This window comes from Conger conger, chromosome 5 (assembly GCF_963514075.1).
Source record: "Conger conger chromosome 5, fConCon1.1, whole genome shotgun sequence".
NCBI lineage: Eukaryota > Metazoa > Chordata > Actinopteri > Anguilliformes > Congridae > Conger > Conger conger.
In genome coordinates this window covers 26555975-26575385 of record NC_083764.1, presented here as the reverse complement: position 1 = coordinate 26575385, position 19411 = coordinate 26555975, and the positions used below count along the sequence as shown (strand labels likewise).

General features: G+C 39.5%; 1 protein-coding gene across 3 annotated transcripts in view; it reads left to right on the top strand.

Annotated features, from left to right (window-relative positions):
• LOC133127947 (tumor necrosis factor alpha-induced protein 2-like) overlaps positions 1-17968 on the top strand; it is a 48142-nt gene extending 30174 nt beyond the window's left edge. For all 3 annotated transcript variants that reach the window (XM_061241089.1, XM_061241092.1, XM_061241090.1), the window contains 2 exons: positions 3645-3766; positions 16859-17968. In XM_061241089.1, coding sequence (XP_061097073.1) covers positions 3645-3766; positions 16859-17021 — 285 coding nt within the window. In that variant the 3' untranslated portion in view covers positions 17022-17968. The remainder of the gene's footprint in view (positions 1-3644; positions 3767-16858) is intronic.
• The last annotated feature ends 1443 nt before the right edge of the window (positions 17969-19411 follow it).

Genomic DNA, 19411 nt, shown 5'->3' with positions numbered 1-19411 from the left:
TTTAAATGAAGGTTTTTATTGTTAAGGTAGAAAAAAAATCCAAACCTACATGGCCCTGTGTGAAAAAGTGATTGCCCCCCCTGTTAAAACATAACTGTGGTTTATCAAACCTGAGTTCAATTTCTCTAGCCACACCCAGGCCTGATTACTGCCATACCTGTTCTCAATCAAGTAATCACTTAAATAGGACCTGCCTGAGTGAAGTAGACCAAATGATCCTCAAAAGCTAGACATCATATCGAGATCTAAAGAAATTCAGGAACAAATGAGAAAGAAAGTAATTGAGATCTATCAGTCTGGAAAAGGTTATGAAGCCATTTCTAAAGCTTTGGGACTCCAGCGAACCACAGTGAGAGCCATTATCCACAAAAACAGTGGTGAACCTTCCCAGGAGTGGCCGGCCGACCAAAATTACCCCAAGAGCGCAGTGACGACTCATCCAAGAGGTCACAAAAGACCACACAACAACATCCAAAGAACTGCAGGCCTCACTTGCCTCAGTTAAGGTCAGTGTTCATGACTCCACCATAAGAAAGAGACTGGCCAAAAATGGCCTGCATGGCAGAGTTCCAAGACGAAAACCACTGTTGAGCAAAAAGAACATTAAGGCTCGTCTCAATTTTGCCAGAAAACATCTTGATGATCCCCAAGACTTTTGGGAAAATACTGACGAGGTCTGACGAGACAAAAGTTGAACTTTTTGGAAGGTGCGTGTCCCATTACATCTGGCGTAAAAGTAACACCGCATTTCAGAAAAAGAACATCATACCAACAGTAAAATATGGTGGTGGTAGTGTGATGGTCTGGGGCTGTTTTGCTGCTTCAGGACCTGGAAGACTTGCTGTGATAAATGGAACCATGAATTCTGCTGTCTACCAAAAAATCCTGAAGGAGAATGTCCGGCCGGTTCTGCAGCAGGACAATGATTGAAAACACACCAGCAAGTCCACCTCTGAATGGCTGAAGAAAAACAAAATGAAGACTTTGGAGTGGCCTAGTCAAAGTCCTGACCTGAATCCTATTGAGATGCTGTGGCATGACCTTAAAAAGGCGGTTCATGCTCAAAAACCCTCCAATGTGGCTGAATTACAACAATTCTGCAAAGATGAGTGGGCCAAAATTCCTCCACAGCGCTGTAAGAGACTCATTGCAAGTTATCGCAAATGCTTGATTGCAGTTGTTGCTGCTAAGGGTGGCCCAACCAGTTATTAGGTTTAGGGGGCAATCACCTTTTCACACAGGGCCATGTAGGTTTGGATTTTTTTCTCCCTTAATAATAAAAACCTTCATTTAAAAACTGCATTTTGTGTTTACTTGTGTTGTCTTTGACTAATATTTAAATTTGTTTGATGATCTGAAACATTTAAGTGTGACCAACATGCAAAAAAAATAAGAAATCAGGAAGGGGGCAAACACTTTTTCACACCACTGTATAAAGCAGAAGGAGCACTGCGTTTCACAGGTCAAAGATACTATGAGATGGGTAATAGGGCAAGCTGTTTATTAGCCTTCCAACTTCATAAGGCCCAAACAAATTTTGGTAAAGCAAACAGAGATAGCGGAGGCATATAGCAAATGGGCCAATAAGGGGTATATATTGATTTTGATTGATATATAGCACAAGTATTGAAGGGACAAACTATGAAGACATTCAAACAACTTTCACAGGAGTTCAATCTACCAACTCATGATTTTTATAAATACCTCCAACTCAGGCATTACCTCCAGAGACATCAGGAATGGGTGTATATTTGTAAAACACCAACAAAACTAGAGGAACTGTTAATATCATTTGCCGGGGAAAAGACAAAAAGGGGATTATATCAAAACAGGAATCTAATGATAACAATATGGATGTCAAAGAAAAATGGGAGGAAACATTGAAAGCAGGACATAAATTAACCAGTAGCCCAACTTGGAGGGAATTTGATTGGAAGGTGAAAATGCGATACTTTAACACTCCTTTTGTAATCTGAAAATATAGCAATACATCTGAACTGTGTTCAAGAGGAGATCAAACAGGTTCTGGGTATTGACTTCACACTCGATCCGGCACTTTTCATATTGGGCATACCTCCTGGTAGCGTGACTGATAAGGATTTAATTTATCTCCTGAGAACCCTGCTTTTAATAGTGAAAAACGATGTAAACTGTTTCCTGGTTGAAGCCGCAACCCCCCAACATAATGCAATGGAGAGGCAGGGTAAGAAGTGTTTTATAATGGAGAAAATCACAGCTAAATTACAGTTGAAAACAAATTTGTTTGCTAAAAGATGGTTAACAATAATGCAGATGATATCAGATCTCTAAGCACTTCTTTATACATTGAAAATAAGTTAACTTCATTTAAATTACACCTGTTGTTGTTGGGTTTTTTTCCCCCCTTTTTAAATTAAATTTTTGTTTTTATTTTTTATTATGCCTCTTTATATGTAAGTCACAGAAATGTGTAGCCTTCTCCAAATTGTATGATGTGTATTTTTATATGCCAAATAAATAAATAAAAATAAACAGGTTCCACAATTATTGGCACCCCTGGTTGAATACTTTGTGCAAACACCTCTGGCAAAGATGGCAGCCATGAGTATGCTCAGTAAGGGCAGCCTTTGTGCCACCATTCCAAAGAGTTTGTTGGTATTGAGGTGCCATTTAATGTTTTTCTAGACTTGGTGACCCCAAGACACAACTGCACTCTGCAATCTTTGGTTACTTATGGCCTCCCAAACCATCTTCCTAACCATATGTGGGTATAATATGCACTTGCATTCCTGGCAAGTTTGCAACCATTTCATATGTCTTACGTCTTTTTATAATTGCCCTTATAGTGCCTAGTGGTACGTTTAACCATCCATTAACCGTATTTTTTTGTACCCATTATCCAACTTGTGATGGTTAATCCCCATCTGTGTGTAAAATTATAATGCCAATGTCACTTTGCTTGATTTTATTTACAATACTTGATAGGGGTGCGAATCATTTTGGCAGCTGTGGTTTTCTGAAAAAAAAATAGATTACTAAATAAGAAACATTGAAACATGAGAGTAAATTATTCAATTTATTCGAGTAAAAAAATATTGAAATAAAATAATATAGATTTTCACATATAGGTCATTATCAATGTTTTTTTATTACATGCAGCCTTTTTTATTAAGGATGCAAATAATTCTGGAGCCCACTGTATATAGATATTTAGATAAGCCCCTTAATATCCCTCCAGTACAAAAAGATGGAAAAAAAATTATGTGTTCACTATCTTTGACGAATTGTAGTACGGCAGATTCAGTGAGGGGGTGTGTTTTGTACGCAGGGGAAAAGGAATGCAACTGTCTCTGTTTCTCCCATGTGGGAAACTTTTCCAACAAATTTATTCTGGAAATGTGTGGACCATAAGGCAGATAAAAAGTATTTGATTCTTGCTTTCAGTTTCCGTTTTTTGTGGCTCTTTTTGACTTGCCATGGCATGCGTTATATAAAACAGACAGATAATGGGCCATTTCTGATGTCATTGAAGAGCAGTGCAATGAATACTGTCTTTCATACTGCTTTCTCTTTTCAGCGGCCTGCAAGAGGGAATAGAGAACTTTCAGTGTGCACTCACAGAAAGCTGTGAGGTTTTACAGTATACGCCGTCTGTGTGCACGCAGGGGTCTAAAGAGACGTGGCTGCAGGATATCCTCCCTAACATTGCAGAAGTGCTCAGGCTACAGGACCCTGGATCCATCCAGCTGGAGGTCATCACACTGACCCAGCACTACCCTGACCTCAGGTGAGATCAACGCCCTCACACATAAACACATACCCTCACACGCACACACAAAGTGTGTGTGTGTCCCTGATCACTTTACCTTAAGACACAGCCTCACAATACAGCACCCTGATACAGATTCTCTGTCATAACTAGATGGTCAGCTCATGTATTCAGTAAACCATCTTTGTTTTTGTTTTTTATCCATACTCTCACTACAGTGTATGAATCCCACCACAAGAATGCATTACCCAAATGGAATGCTTCAAAATTGGGCCAGGCTTTGTTAAAGCTTTCCTCCTTTTGGACTGCAGATGCTGCAAATAGGGTGTTCTTTCACAGATGAGGTGAGGTTGGTCTCAGAGGAGGCCTGGGGGAGAGATCTGCCATTTATCCTATCTGGTGTCTCTTATTACACAAACTCTTGCTCCTCCATTGTAATAGGACACCTTCTCCCCTCAGCTTCTGTGGAAAAATACAGAATCCAGTTTTACTTTTCTGCTGTTGTATGTACACCTATACGTGATAAATCATAAATACCAACAAGTAGCTTTGTCTATAGTTGGCAGAGGACAAGGGTTTACATTCACAATCCTACTGTAAGGAGTGTATATTTAGCATTGAACCTGGAACAATGGTGTAGCCAGGAATCTTCTTGTGCAAGAGAGCATCTATATTTAACTTGCAGATTAACTCCAGACTGAATCCTTACGTGTACAGTGAGTCAACACATGGCTTGTTGTGGGGAAACTGGGGCTTCATTAATTCCATAATGGGAGGACAACTTCCTGACAATCATTGACTCATATGAAACTAATGAGAAGCATTTGCTTTCCTTGGCAAAGCATCTAATTTTGTTTCATATGCTATATAAAGTCATAGTATTCAATTGTAATATTGTTTTATAATTATTTGTGGTAACTTCTTCACCATTTCGGGGTTGATCAAGCCTCACTTTCCAAACATATCAGCACAAGTGTACACTGCAAAAACAAAGAAAAATATAGCTGCAAGCAGCAATGAACGGGCCCAAGCACCATGGGCGCAACCGCCTTGGTGGCATAGTTGTGCCAATGACATGTTTCACAATATGTACACACTTTGGAAATAATCACCTTCCTGGACAACGTATAGGGTGCACAGGAATTCCCCTTTGATCAATGAAGATGTTGCTGCTGCTATTGGAATGCATCAATGATATAAGCCTCACTTCCTATTGCCAGATGGTGGCGCTATAATATTGAGCCATGTATGGTTTATGGATTTGATTACACTCCAATAATTAACATATTTGTACATTTTCAGCCAAATTGGAAGATGTCGAGTAAAATTAAAGTCACTTCCTGTTGCCAGATGGTGGCGCTATAACATTGAGCCATTTTTGGAATATGGATTTAATTACACTCCAATAATAAAAATATTTCTACATTTTCAGCCACATCGGAAGATGTCGAGTGAAATTAAGGCCACTTCCTGTTGCCAGATGGTGGCGCTATGCCATTGAGCCTTTATTGGTATATGGATGAGATTACACTCCAAAAATGAACATGTGTGAAGTTTCAGCCACATCAGACAATGTAGAATGAAACAAAAATAACTTCTTGCTTGCACATTGTGATAACATGCTCCAGTCCTGTATGGAGAGCAGAGATGAATTAATTTCCATAGATTTTACAGCGGGAGGCACAATTTATGCTTGAGAAGTCATTCGGTTATAAATATGCACTCAAAATAAAACCATTGGCTTAAAGAAACTCTTCAACTTTATTGTGGCCGCACCGGGGATGGAACCGTGGACCTTGCATGTCTTAATCCACTGCCTGAACCATTAAGCTATACTGCCCTCTTATACACGTACGCTATCTATTGGCCAAAAGTTGTATGTTTCCTTTTATCTTGGTTAAATAATTTCTCTCTGAAGTGTCGGATAATATTGCATTAATTCCTGGGCAACGTATACTGTGCACAGGAATTCCCCTTTGATCAATGAAGACGTTGGTGCTGCTATTGGAATGCATCAATGATAGAAGCCTCACTTCCTATTGCCAGATGGTTGCGCTATAATATTGAGCCGTGTATGGTTTTTGAATTTGATTAAACTCCAAAAATAAACATATTTGTACATATTCAGTCACATCGGAAAATGTTCAGCGAGATTAAGGTCAATTCCTGTTTCCAGATGGTGGCGCTATAACATTGACTTCTTCTTGGTATATGCATGTGATTACACTCTAACATTGAACATATTTGTAAAATATCAGCCAGATCAGACAATGTAGACCATGAATTTATGGCTACTTCCTGTTGGCGCGGCGTGACATAAAAATTGTACGCCTCGCCATGACCATACCGTTTGAGATATCAAAAATATCCTGGCAATTTAGAATCATGACTATCTTGAGACCATTCTTACCACATTTGGTGTGAATCCGATGAACCGCCTAGGAGGAGTACTTAAAAGTGTAGTACATGTGGAAATGCACAAAATTAAAAATGGCTGACTTCCTGTTTGCATATTTGCATCAATGCGAATGAGAAATGTGTTTGAATTGAGGAGCCACACATGGTTACCAAATTAGGTTCATGTAGCTCAAAGTGCCTGCCCACAATAGACAACAATGCAATGGGGGGGGGGAGGGCAGCGCAATAGGGGGCGCTGTGGAGTCCCTCGGCCACACCCAGGTCTGAGCATCTGATAGATCCTGACGGCCACCACTTCTGATGTGTGTGCAAAATTTCAAGACTTTTTAGCCATGGCAAGGCCCTCAAAAATGCCCATTTGAAGGAAGAGAAAGAATAATAATAAATATTAAATATAGCTGCAAGCAGCAATGAACGGGCCCAAGCACCATGGGCGCAACCGCCTTGGTGGCATAGTTGTGCCAATGACATGTTTAACAATATGTACACACTTTGGAAATAATCACCTTCCTTGGCAATGTATAGTGTGCACAGGAATTCCCCTTTTATCAATGAAGATGTTGGTGTTGCTATTGGAATGCATCAATGACATAAGACTCACTTCCTGTTGCCAGATGGTGGCGCTATAATATTGAGCCGTGTATGGTTTTTGAATTTGATTACACTCCAATAATAAATCTATTTCAAAATCTTCAGCCACATCGGAAGATGTTGAGTGAAATTAAGGTCAATTCAATGTTCTAGTTTCCAGATGGTGGCGCTATAACATTGAGTCATTTTTGGAATATGGATTTAATTACACTCCAACAATATACATATTTCTAAATTTTCGGCCACATCGGAAGATGTCGAGTGAAATTAAAGCCACTTCCTGTTGCCAGATGGTGGCGCTATAACATTGAGTCATTTTTGGGATATGGATTAGATTATACTCCCACAACGAACATATCTGTGTAATATCAACCAGATCAGACCATCTAGAATGAAATTACGAACACTTCCTGTTGCCGCGGCGAGACCTCAAATTGTACGCCTCGCCATAGCCGTACCGTTTGACATATCAGAAATATCCTTTCAATTTAGCATCAGGATTATCCTGAGACCATTCTCACCACATTTGGTGTGAATGTGATGAACTCCCTAGGAGGAGTATTTCAGAGTTTGGTACGTGTAAAAACACTTAAAAACACACAAAATCCAGAATAGCTCACTTCCTGTTTAGAAACGTTAAGGGATGCAAATGAGAAATGTGTGTGTCTTGAGGAGACCCATATGCATACCATATTCGGTGAATTTACGTGAAAGTATATGTCCACAATATTAGAAAAGAACCATAGGGGGCGCTGCGTAGCCACGCCCAGATGTATGTGGATATGGATGTGATTGCACTCCAACAGTGAATATATCTGTAAAATTTCAGCCCAATCAGACAATGTAGAACGGAATTAAGCCCACTTCCTGTTTTCGCTCGTAACGTGTGTATTGTACGCCTCGCCATTGCCAAACCATTTGAGATATCAAAAATCCGTTTGGCTTTTAGGGTCAGGACTATCCTAAGATCATGCTGACTTCATTTGGTGTGAATGTGATGAATACCCTAGCAGGAACACATACAAATATGATAAAAACCTCACTTCCTGTTGCCAGATGGTGGCGCTATAACATTGACTTCTTCTTGGGACATGGATGTGAGTATACTCACACAATGAACATATTTGTAAAATATCAGCCAGATCAGACGATGTAAACCACAAAATTATGGCCACTTCCTTTTGGCGCGGCGTGACATAAAAATTGTACGCCTCGCCATGACCATACCGTTTGAGATATCAAAAATATCCTGGCAATTTAGAATCATGACTATGTTGAGACTATTCTTACCCCATTTGGTGTGAATGCGATGAACCGCCTAGGAGGAGTACTTAAAAGTGTAGTACATGTGAAAACGCACGAAATTCAAAATGGCTGACTTCCTGTTCGCATATTTGCATCAATGCGAATTAGAAATGTGTTTGGTCCGAGGAGTGCTATATGCGTACTAAATTTGGTGAAGGTAGCTCAAAGTGCCTGCCCACAATAGACAACAATGCGGGGGGGGGGGGGGGGGGGGTCAGCGCAATAGGGGGCGCTGTGGAGTCCCTCGGCCAAACCCAGGTCTGAGCATCTGATACATCCTGACGGCCACCACTTCTGATGTGTCTGCAAAATATCAAGACTTTTTAGCCAGGGCAAGGCCCTCAAAAATGCCCATTTGACGGAAGAGAAAGAATAATAATAATAAATATAGCTGCAAGCAGCAATGAACGGGCCCAAGCACCATGGGCGCAACCGCCTTGGTGGCACAGTTGTGCCAATGACATGTTTAACAATATGTACACACTTTGGAAATAATCACCTTCCTTGGCAACGTATAGTGTGCACAGGAATTCCCCTTTGATCAATGAAGATGTTGGTGTTGCTATTGGAATACATCAATGATATGAGACTCACTTCCTGTTGCCAGATGGTGGCGCTATATTATTGAGCCATGTATGGTTTTTGAATTTGATTACACTCCAATAATAAACCTATTTCTAAATTTTCAGCCACATCGGAAGATGTTGAGTGAAATTAAGGTCAATTCAATGTTCTAGTTTCCAGATGGTGGCGCTATAACATTGAGTCGTTTTTGGAATATGGATTTAATTACACTCCAACAATATACATATTTCTACATTTTCGGCAACATCGGAAGATGTCGAGTAAAATTAAGGCCACTTCCTGTTGCCAGATGGTGGCGCTATAACATTGAGTCATTTTTGGGATATGGATGTGATTACACTCCCACAACGAACATATCTGTGTAATATCAACCAGATCAGACCATCTGGAATGAAATTAAGACCACTTCCTGTTCCCGCAGCGAGACCTCAAATTGTACGCCTCGCTATAGCCGTACCGTTTGACATATCAGAAATATCCTTTCAATTTAGCATCAGGATTATCCTGAGACCATTCTCACCACATTTGGTGTGAATGTGATGAACCCCCTAGGAGGAGTATTTCAGAGTTTGGTACGTGTAAAAACACTTAAAAACACACAAAATCCAGAATAGCTCACTTCCTGTTTGGAAAAGTTAAGGGATGCAAATGAGAAATGTGTGTGTCTTGAGGAGACCCATATGCATACCATATTCGGTGAATTTACGTGAAAGTATATGTCCACAATATTAGAAAAGAACCATAGGGGGCGCTGCGTAGCCACGCCCAGATGTATGTGGATATGGATGTGATTACACTCTAACATTGAATGTATCTGTAAAATATCAGCCCAATCAGACGATGTAGAACGGAATTAAGCCCACTTCCTGTTTTCGCTCGTAACGTGTGTATTGTACGCCTCGCCATTGCCAAACCGTTTGAGATATCAAAAATCCCTTTGGCGGTTAGAGTCAGGACTATGCTAAGATCATGCTGACTACATTTGGTGTGAATGTGATGAATACCCTAGCAGGAACGCATACAAATATGATAAAAACCTCACTTCCTGTTGCCAGATGGTGGCGCTATAACATTGACTTGTTTTTGGGATATGGATGTGAGTATACTCACATAATGAACAAATTTGTAAAATATCAGCCAGATCAGACGATGTAAACCACAAAATTATGGCCACTTCCTTTTGGCGCGGCGTGACATAAAAATTGTACGCCTCGCCATGACCATACCGTTTGAGATATCAAAAATATCCTGGCAATTTAGAATCATGACTATCTTGAGACCATTCTTACCCCATTTGGTGTGAATGCGATGAACCGCCTAGGAGGAGTACTTAAAAGTGTAGTACATGTGAAAACGCACAAAATTCAAAATGGCTGACTTCCTGTTCGCATATTTGCATCAATGCGAATGAGAAATGTGTTTCAATTGAGGAGCCACACATGCATACCAAATTAGGTTCATGTAGCTCAAAGTGCCTGCCCACAATAGACAACAATGCAGGGGGGGGGGGGGGGGGGCAGCGCAATCGGGGGCGCTGTGGAGTCCCTCGGCCACACCCAGGTCTGAGCATCTGATAGATCCTGACGGCCACCACTTCTGATGTGTGTGCAAAATTTCAAGACTTTTTAGCCATGGCAAGGCCCTCAAAAATGCCCATTTGACGGAAGAGAAAGAATAATAATAATAATAATAATAATAATAATAATAATCCTTCCAATAACAATAGGGTCCTTCGCACCCTACGGTGCTTGGGCCCTAATAATAATAATAATAATAATCCTTCCAATAACAATAGGGTCCTTCGCACCCTACGGTGCTTGGGCCCTAAATATAGCTGCAAGCAGCAATGAACGGGCCCAAGCACCATGGGCGCAACCGCCTTGGTGGCATAGTTGTGCCAATGACATGTTTCACAATATGAACACACTTTGGAAATAATCACCTTCCTGGACAACGTATAGTGTGCACAGGAATTCCCCTTTGATCAATGAAGATGTTGGTTTTGCTATTGGAATGCATCAATGATATAAGCCTCACTTCCTATTTCCAGATGGTGGCGCTATAATATTGAGCCGGGTATGGTTTATGTATTTGATTTCACTCCAAAAATTAACATATTTGTACATTTTCAGCCAAATTGGAAGATGTCGAGTAAAATTAAAGCCACTTCCTGTTGCCAGATGGTGGCGCTATAACATTGAGTCGTTTTTGGAATATGGATTTAATTACACTCCAACAATATACATATTTCTAAATTTTCGGCCACATCGGAAAATGTCGAGTAAAATTAAAGCCACTTCCTGTTGCCAGATGGTGGCGCTATAACATTGAGTCGTTTTTGGGATATGGATGTGATTACACTCCCACAACAAACATATCTGTGTAATATCAACCAGATCAGACCATCTAGAATGAAATTACGACCACTTCCTGTTGCCGTGGCGAGACCTCAAATTGTACGCCTCGCCATAGCCGTACCGTTTCACATATCAGAAATATCCTTTCAATTTAGCATCAGGATTATCCTGAGACCATTCTCACCACATTTGGTGTGAATGTGATGAACTCCCTAGGAGGAGGATTTCAGAGTTTGGTATGTGTAAAAACATTTAAAAACACACAAAATCCAGAATAGCTCACTTCCTGTTTGGAAAAGTTAAGGGATGCAAATGAGAAATGTGTGTGTCTTGAGGAGACCCATATGCATACCATATTCGGTGAATTTACGTGAAAGTATATGTCCACAATATTAGAAAAGAACCATAGGGGGCGCTGTGTAGCCACGCCCAGATGTATGTGGATATGGATGTGATTGCACTCCAACAGTGAATATATCTGTAAAATTTCAGCCCAATCAGACGATGGAGAACGGAATTAAGCCCACTTCCTGTTTTCGCTCGTAACGTGTGTATTGTACGCCTCGCCATTGCCAAACCATTTGAGATATTAAAAATCCGTTTGGCTTTTAGGGTCAGGACTATCCTAAGATCATGCTGACTTCATTTGGTGTGAATGTGATGAATACCCTAGCAAAAACCTCACTTCCTGTTGCCAGATGGTGGCGCTATAACATTGACTTCTTCTTGGGACATGGATGTGAGTATACTCACACAATGAACATATTTGTAAAATATCAGCCAGATCAGACGATGTAAATCACAAAATTATGGACACTTCCTTTTGGCGCGGCGTGACATAAAAATTGTACACCTCGCCATGACCATACCGTTTGAGATATCAAAAATATCCTGGCAATTTAGAATCATGATTATCTTGAGAGCATTCTTACCCCATTTGGTGTGAATGCGATGAACCGCCTGGGAGGAGTACTTAAAAGTGTAGTACATGTGAAAACGCACAAAATTCAAAATGGCTGACTTCTTGTTCGCATATTTGCATCAATGCGAATGAGAAATGTGTTTCAATTGAGGAGCCACACATGCATACCAAATTAGGTTCATGTAGCTCAAAGTGCCTGCCCACAATAGACAACAATGCGGGGGGGGGGGGGGGCAGTGCAATAGGGGGCGCTGTGGAGTCCCTCGGCCAAACCCAGGTCTGAGCATCTGATACATCCTGACGGCCACCACTTCTGATGTGTCTGCAAAACTTTTTAGCGAGGGCAAGGCCCTCAAAAATGCCCATTTGACGGAAGAGAAAGAATAATAATAATAATAATAATAATAATACTAATAATAATAATAATAATAATCCTTCCAATAACAATAGGGTCCTTCGCACCCTACGGTGCTTGGGCCCTAATAATAATCTTTACAATAACAATAGGGTCCTTCGCACCCTACGGTGCTTGGGCCCTAATAATAATAATAATCTTTACAATAACAATAGGGTCCTTCGCACACCATACGGTGCTTGGGCCCTAATAATAATAATAATAATAATAATCCTTCCAATAACAATAGGGTCCTTCGCACCCTACGGTGCTTGGGCCCTAATAATAATAATAATAATAATCCTTCCAATAACAATAGGGTCCTTCGCACCCTACGGTGCTTGGGCCCTAATAATAATAATAATAATAATAATCCTTACAATAACAATAGGGTCCTTCGCACCCTACGGTGCTTGGGCCCTAATAATAATAATAATAATAATAATCCTTCCAATAACAATAGGGTCCTTCGCACCCTACGGTGCTTGGGCTCTAATAATAATAATAATAATAATAATAATAATAATCTTTACAATAACAATAGGGTCCTTCGCACCCTACGGTGCTTGGGCCCTAATAATAATAATAATAATAATAATAATCCTTCCAATAACAATAGGGTCCTTGGCACCCTACGGTGCTTGGGCCCTAATAATAATAATAATAATAATAATAATAATAATAATCCTTCCAATAACAATAGGGTCCTTCGCACCCTACGGTGCTTGGGCTCTAATAATAATAATAATAATAATAATAATAATAATCTTTACAATAACAATAGGGTCCTTCGCACCCTACGGTGCTTGGGCCCTAATAATAATAATAATAATAATCCTTCCAATAACAATAGGGTCCTTCGCACCCTACGGTGCTTGGGCCCTAATAATAATAATAATAATAATAATCCTTACAATAACAATAGGGTCCTTCGCACCCTACGGTGCTTGGGCCCTAATAATAATAATAATAATAATAATCCTTCCAATAACAATAGGGTCCTTCGCACCCTACGGTGCTTGGGCTCTAATAATAATAATAATAATAATAATAATAATAATCTTTACAATAACAATAGGGTCCTTCGCACCCTACGGTGCTTGGGCCCTAATAATAATAATAATAATAATAATAATCCTTCCAATAACAATAGGGTCCTTGGCACCCTACGGTGCTTGGGCCCTAATAATAATAATAATCCTTCCAATAACAATAGGGTCCTTCGCACCCTACGGTGCTTGGGCCCTAATAATAATAATAATAATAATAATAATAATAATAATCCTTCCAATAACAATAGGGTCCTTCGCACCCTACGGTGCTTGGGCCCTAATAATAATAATAATAATAATAATAATAATAATAATCCTTCCAATAACAATAGGGTCCTTGGCACCCTACGGTGCTTGGGCCCTAATAATAATAATAATAATCCTTCCAATAACAATAGGGTCCTTGGCACCCTACGGTGCTTGGGCCCTAATAATAATAATAATAATCTTTACAATAACAATAGGGTCCTTCGCACCCTACGGTGCTTGGGCCCTAATAATAATAATAATAATCTTTACAATAACAATAGGGTCCTTTGCACCCTACGGTGCTTGGGCCCTAATAATAATAATAATAATAATCTTTACAATAACAATAGGGTCCTTCGCACCCTACGGTGCTTGGGCCCTAATAATAATAATCCTTCCAATAACAATAGGGTCCTTCGCACCCTACGGTGCTTGGGCCATAATAATAATAATAATAATAATCTTTACAATAACAATAGGGTCCTTCGCACCCTACGGTGCTTGGGCCCTAATAATCCTTCCAATAACAATAGGGTCCTTCGCACCCTACGGTGCTTGGGCCCTAATAATAATCTTTACAATAACAATAGGGTCCTTCGCACCCTACGGTGCTTGGGCCCTAATAATAATAATAATAATAATAATAATAATCCTTCCAATAACAATAGGGTCCTTCGCACCCTACGGTGCTTGGGCCCTAATAATAATAATAATAATAATCCTTCCAATAACAATAGGGTCCTTCGCACCCTACGGTGCTTGGGCCCTAATAATAATAATAATAATAATAATCCTTACAATAACAATAGGGTCCTTCGCACCCTACGGTGCTTGGGCCCTAATAATAATCTTTACAATAACAATAGGGTCCTTCGCACCCTACGGTGCTTGGGCCCTAATAATAATAATAATAATAATAATAATAATCCTTCCAATAACAATAGGGTCCTTCGCACCCTACGGTGCTTGGGCCCTAATAATAATAATAATAATAATAATAATAATAATCCTTCCAATAACAATAGGGTCCTTCGCACCCTACGGTGCTTGGGCCCTAATAATAATAATAATAATAATAATAATAATAATAATCCTTCCAATAACAATAGGGTCCTTCGCACCCTACGGTGCTTCGGCCCTAACAAGCTTTTTTGTCTTATATTGAGACTTAACCCTTTCCACTTTGCCCCTCTAGAGGGAAATTTCCACCTATTTTGTACTGGTCCTATAAATGTGTCAATATCTCAAACTGTTTACTGCACCCACATGGCTGGAGACTTAAATTAAAGAAGAAATTCATGTTAGAGCATGTAAATACTGTGTTTTTATAGTTTAGCATTGAATATCTCAATGTCTAAGTCAAGGACCAACCCAGATCTACTTTCTATTTGTGCACAAAATGTCAACCTGTGTTTATGGTAAAGATATTGACAGGCATTCAAATTCCACATCAGCTTTCCCAAAACGGATGTCCTCAAGTGTCCCCAAATCTTTCCAAATACAAAACATCTGAATATCTTTTTGTCCAGACACATGAATGATCAGAAAAGCTTATTTTTCTATTAACGCAGATTTTTGGATAGAAAATTAAAAGAAAATTAACCTTCACGTGTGTTTTATTATATATGAGAGTATGTTTGATAAAGCATGTCCAAATAAAAAGTGTCCAAAAAGCTCTCCAAAAAGGATTACTCACCCTAATGCTTTTTAACTAACCTGTATCACAATAAAAATGCAGTTTTATGACATCATAATTTTAGTTATGATATAAAAACTAACGCATATCCGTTTATTTGAGATGTCGATGAGACATATTACATTATTGGCATTTGGCAGACGCTCTTATCCAGAGCGACGTACAGTTGATTAGACTAAACGGGAGACAATCTTCCCCTGGAGCAATGCAGGGTTAAGGGCCTTGCTCAAGGGCTGTGCGGATTTTATCAGTCAATGATTGTGAGGAAATTGTCCACCCATTATGGAATTACTGAAGCCCCAGTTTCCCACAAATATTTGAGATGTCGATGACTCAGCCACAAGGGGGCAAAGTGGATAGGGATAAAATCTTATTTTTTTACTTTTGCTCAAAAAGACAAATATTACCAATGAGGTAAGACAGTTTGCCAATGTAATAACAACATTTTACTTAATTGAAAATTTTACTTGTCAAGCAAACATTAACATTATTTTCTACTTGAAAGAAAAAAAGATCTTGACCCCAATTATTTTGGAAGGAACCTGTCATTTTCAGCCAAATTTTTTAAGTTATATTTAATATAGTATTTTTTATGCTGATTATAAAAATAACTTGTATTTCATTTTTTCCCCATTTTTGTGGTTGAAATTTTATTCTGAAAATAACCTTTTCGGCAAAAACGTGTTAACTTGTCTTCCCATAAACCGTATTTTTTGGCCATAGTTTTTTCATATTATTTTTTTGTTTTTTATTACATATACTAGCAAAAAATCTAGCAGAAATTAAAATGATTTGCAAATATAAATGAATGAAATGACTTATGAATGAAATTATTTGGAATTATTTTATAGCACAAATTACCTTTATTTGCAAATATTCAGTCAGCAAATTTATGAAAGGTATTATCTGTCATCAGACGTATCCAAGCTTCTTAGCGAAGGTTCATATTCACCATCTTCCCCTGAACTAAACATTTGGGGTGTAATTTGTTGAAAAAAATAATAAACGACGACTGAATGGCGCAAATCAAAAGAAATGCCGCTGAGAGCATTGACTACTGTAGGAAAACTACAAAACAGGCACCCCTTGAAATGCCTGAGCGATAGCTAACACCTCTGCCAGTCATATGAGTCGACGAGTAGACTCGATTCATGCTTAGAAAGGCTCGACAACGCCCAGAATCGACAGATAAACTCGTCTGTAGCTGTTTTTTGAAGGTTATGTTTTAGACGTGTTTACTCGTCCGTGACTGAAAAAAAACACATTCGGTAAAAACGTACATACTCGTCTCCGCGAGTATAGTCTTGGCATTTTAGTCTTTTTACAAGTCTTATTACAAGACTAAAATGCTTGTGAAGACTTTTTGCAGTGTAAGCATATCACTGAAAAGAGGTGTTTCATAGATAAATATAAGGATCATTCGGATGCCGTTTCCCAACATTGTCCTGATTACTGTCACCTTACAGGTTCATTGGGTATGTGATGTGACAAGACCCTGTTGTTCTCCCCTCTCCCCCCCCCCCCACTTGCCCCTTTTGCAGTGACAAGCATATCTCCACCCTGTTGCGCCTCAAAAGCCTCCCCAACGTCGACATAAAAAGGATCAAAGAGAGCCTGGCAGTGAACCGGTCCTCGGGCACACCCGGAAACACCCACTCTTTCTTCTCTAGGGTGAAACTTCCCAAGTGGCCCACCAAGATCTAGTAACCTCTAACCTCCACCTGAGGGATCTGCTTTTTTTTTTTCACATCATTGTTGAGGTTAGGACCAGGTTGAAATGGGCTGCCAGGTGCCATGTCCTGCCAGAGCACTGGTTCAGTGAACCGACCCGTCCCATGGTCTGGTCTGGTGCTGGATCCTGACCATGCCAGTGGGGACAGTGAGTGGCGCGTGGTGCAGAGAGGAGAGTTGGGATATGGAAACCCGGTACCAATATGGCACCAGTTCCCGTATGACTGCTACCTGCCGGTCTGAATCGCAACACAGATTTCAGTGCCTCATTTCGCTGCCACAATGCATCGCTAGAAAATGTTGCACTCACTTTGTCTACTCAGTTAGTGACAGCAGGTACCATTAGCAAACTAAATAACTTTAATCTCTGCCAAAAGAGAAATGTTATAAATAATAGGTATAAATCGGGCCACCTGTTTGTATCCACTATGTGACTCAGTCAAGCTACTAAATGTACAATTGAGTTTCTAATTGAGACATAAAACCAATTAGTTTATCTAAAATGGGGACAGTCAGGAAGGGAAGTGAACACTGATAGCAACAGAATGAAGTCTACAGAAGCATCTTATTTGCTCAGTTCAATCAAATGTCTCCAAAGTCATTAGACTTGGACACTGCTACATCCCACAGCAAGACAATGATCCCAAAAATACACCTGTGCACTTTCTTCTTAATGTTGTTCCAAGCGGTTTATTTTAGAAAGTCTGTTGTTTAGCCCATGTCTATGTCTTTTCTCATTTCTCACCCTCATAATGGCTTCCTTGACTGTCATTGGCAGAACTCTTCGCCAAGAACAGACTCCAAAGGGAATCAAATACCTAGAATCAAGTCTAGATCCTGAAAGCTTTCTCATACTTGCACTAAGGAAGCAATTGAATAGACCTGACTACTCAGAAACAGCTGACAAGCCAACTGTCCAATTCATTTTGGTTCTATAGAATTGGGGGCGGGGGGGGGGGCTATGTATAAAAAGGGATGTGATTCCTACACATATCACTCAATATGCAGGGAACAGTCTGAACTTTAACATTTTAAACATTGTTTCATTTCAAAAGCAGTGTATTACACTAGGATTCGGAACTGTACTGTCCTCTCAGGTCCTCTTGGTACTTGTGTTTGATCTGCTCTTTGTTGTACGTCGCTCTGGATAAGAGCGTCTGCTAAATGCCATGTAACGTCATGAAATTACTTTATCAACTTAAATTAAGGGGATTGACAAATGAGCTATCATAACCTCTAAAGTACAATGTGAGAAAACAAGGGGAGACAAACTAATTTAGTATAATTTAAACAATCAAATTGTTCAATTTCTTTGTCTTTGCAAAGAAAAAGATCTTCTATTTGCTCATTATTTTAAAAGAGGCGATCAGTTCCAGCACTGTTTAGGCACCATTACTGTTTTAAAAGTATTGTCTTCGCATCAGTATCAACAAAATCTAAACAATACACATGCCTGTATGCAGTGGGTGGAAGAGTAGCAGTTTTCAGCTTGCAATATAGAAGAGGATGTGTGCTTGCGTGCAGTGATCCCTCAAATTTACCAAAGATGTTGCAGTAATGAGACGAGTTTGCAAATATGTTTCATGTTTAGGGAAAAGAGAGAATAAATTCATTTTGATAAAAGGGTTATTGTATGTGAAGGTAACACTGAGATTAGGCCTAGTCACCAAAGAAAAGATGAAAAGGAGACAAGACTCACAGTCACAATGCTTGTTTTCTTCACATGAACCATACATTCATAAGCAGGATTTTAAAGTGATCTTCCTAAACTGCTACAAACAGGACCTAACCGTATCATACAATATCATATGTTTGCTTACAATTATTCTGTCAAGCAGTTTTTGAAGTTGAACATGTATTCTGTGAAACCCAAATTGATACTAAAAGTTCAAAGTTGTGTAAAGGTGCATACACTCAATTGTTCATTAAAACTGCCTCTTATAATAGAGCTATACAACTGACAATTGTCACCCTCAGCATGCTGTGCATTAAAACGAATGAAACCAGTCTCCTTGCATCTTTCCCTGATTATCAAGCACCATTTTGTCCTCTTGGCCTTGATGAATACAGAGGAAGCCCAACTTAGGCTTTTAATTGCCCTTGTCATGTGTACTAGGAGCCAGACATTCTCTTTATTTCTATGTTTACTGGACGCAAACACAATGTTGTGGAACAATAACACCAGAATCAGTGGGCTTTGAAAATATAGCCCTTGCCAAAGGATATTATGAGAAGAAGTAGGTGAGGTGAGTATAATAGCATGGCCATACTGAGTAAATAACCGACCATTCAAACTTATATAACCTTTTTTTGGTATGGTGTAGTTTTTCAAGCCTTTTAGCCTTCGAGCCCAGTGCAGCTGA